At 59.6% G+C, this 1,039-nt stretch overlaps 1 protein-coding gene across 1 annotated transcript in view; it reads right to left on the bottom strand.

Annotated features, from left to right (window-relative positions):
* The window catches only part of HOXC11 (homeobox C11), a 22,155-nt gene extending 21,320 nt beyond the window's left edge, over positions 1 to 835 (bottom strand). The window contains exon 1 of the mRNA XM_017838785.1: positions 268 to 835. Coding sequence (XP_017694274.1) covers positions 268 to 835 — 568 coding nt within the window. The remainder of the gene's footprint in view (positions 1 to 267) is intronic.
* Between the last annotated feature and the right edge of the window lie 204 nt (positions 836 to 1,039).

Here is a 1,039-nt window from a genome sequence, read left to right as displayed (position 1 = left end):
TTTTTTTTTTTTTTTTTTTTTTTTTTTTTTTTTATGGGATATTTACATGTTTATAGCCTTTTCTTTTAAAAGAAGCACCACCTAATAAAACATTCGGGATTTCGGTGCTACCCCTAGCGGTCTCGGCACACATAGACGCGCCGCTTCCCACCGCTGAGCCCGGGAATGACACCCCCGGGGAGCCCCGTGCCGGCAAGTTTCCAGGCGAACCCCCCCCTCCCCGCACACCCCCGCGAGCAGACGCAGCCCCCAGACCCTCCTTCTTACCACCGCTGCCTAAAGTGCTGCCTTGATTCAGGGGGGACACCAAGCCCCCCCCCGCTTCTCCGCTCGCGCCTTTATTCCCTTCATTGAGCAAGGACGAGCTGGAGTCTGACTCCAAGGACTGGCAGGACGGAGGGTCGTGGGGCACCGCCTCGCCGCTCGGATAGTCGTATTTGCCGAAATTGCCCCCCATGCCGTTGGGGAGGCTGGATTCGAGGGGCAGCAAGGCACTGTCCCTGCCCCTCTCCTCCCTCTTGAGCCCGCCGCCGTCGGCGCAGCTCTCCCGGTAATAACATTTGCTCTCCTCCACCCGGGCGAGGTCGCAGGCTCTGCCGAAGGAAGGGTTAATGGAGACGGGGCTGCCCAGGTACGGCTGAGGGTACCCGTTGCAGGGCTCCGAGGATGCCCAGGGCAGGGAGCAGACGTTCTCCCGTCGGGGGTAGGAGAGGGACGGCAAACCGGGCAGCTGCCCTCCGGAGGCGCGGAAATTGGGGAAGTAGAAGGTGTCTCCCGTGTGGATGTTCACCAGAGGTCCCACAAAGCCGGGATTAAGGAGGTTGTGCTCGCCCATTTCCGCGGGCCTGACCGAAAGCTTCTACTTTATTGCTATCTGACATTAAACATAGTTAAACCGACGGCTCGTGCCCATTGGTCCGGGGGGGTCACGTGAGCCCCAAATTGCGCTGGAGGGGGGGGGGAGACCCTCCCCTCCCCTGGCAGCCGAGACAAAACACAACAGCAAGTTCCGCCTTTTTACGCCTTTTCTTCCCCCCTC

The sequence above is a fragment of the Lepidothrix coronata genome, unplaced genomic scaffold (genome assembly GCF_001604755.1).
Source record: "Lepidothrix coronata isolate B3197 unplaced genomic scaffold, Lepidothrix_coronata-1.0 Scaffold358, whole genome shotgun sequence".
Classification (NCBI taxonomy): domain Eukaryota; kingdom Metazoa; phylum Chordata; class Aves; order Passeriformes; family Pipridae; genus Lepidothrix; species Lepidothrix coronata.
This window is presented reverse-complemented; position numbering and strand designations above follow the sequence as displayed.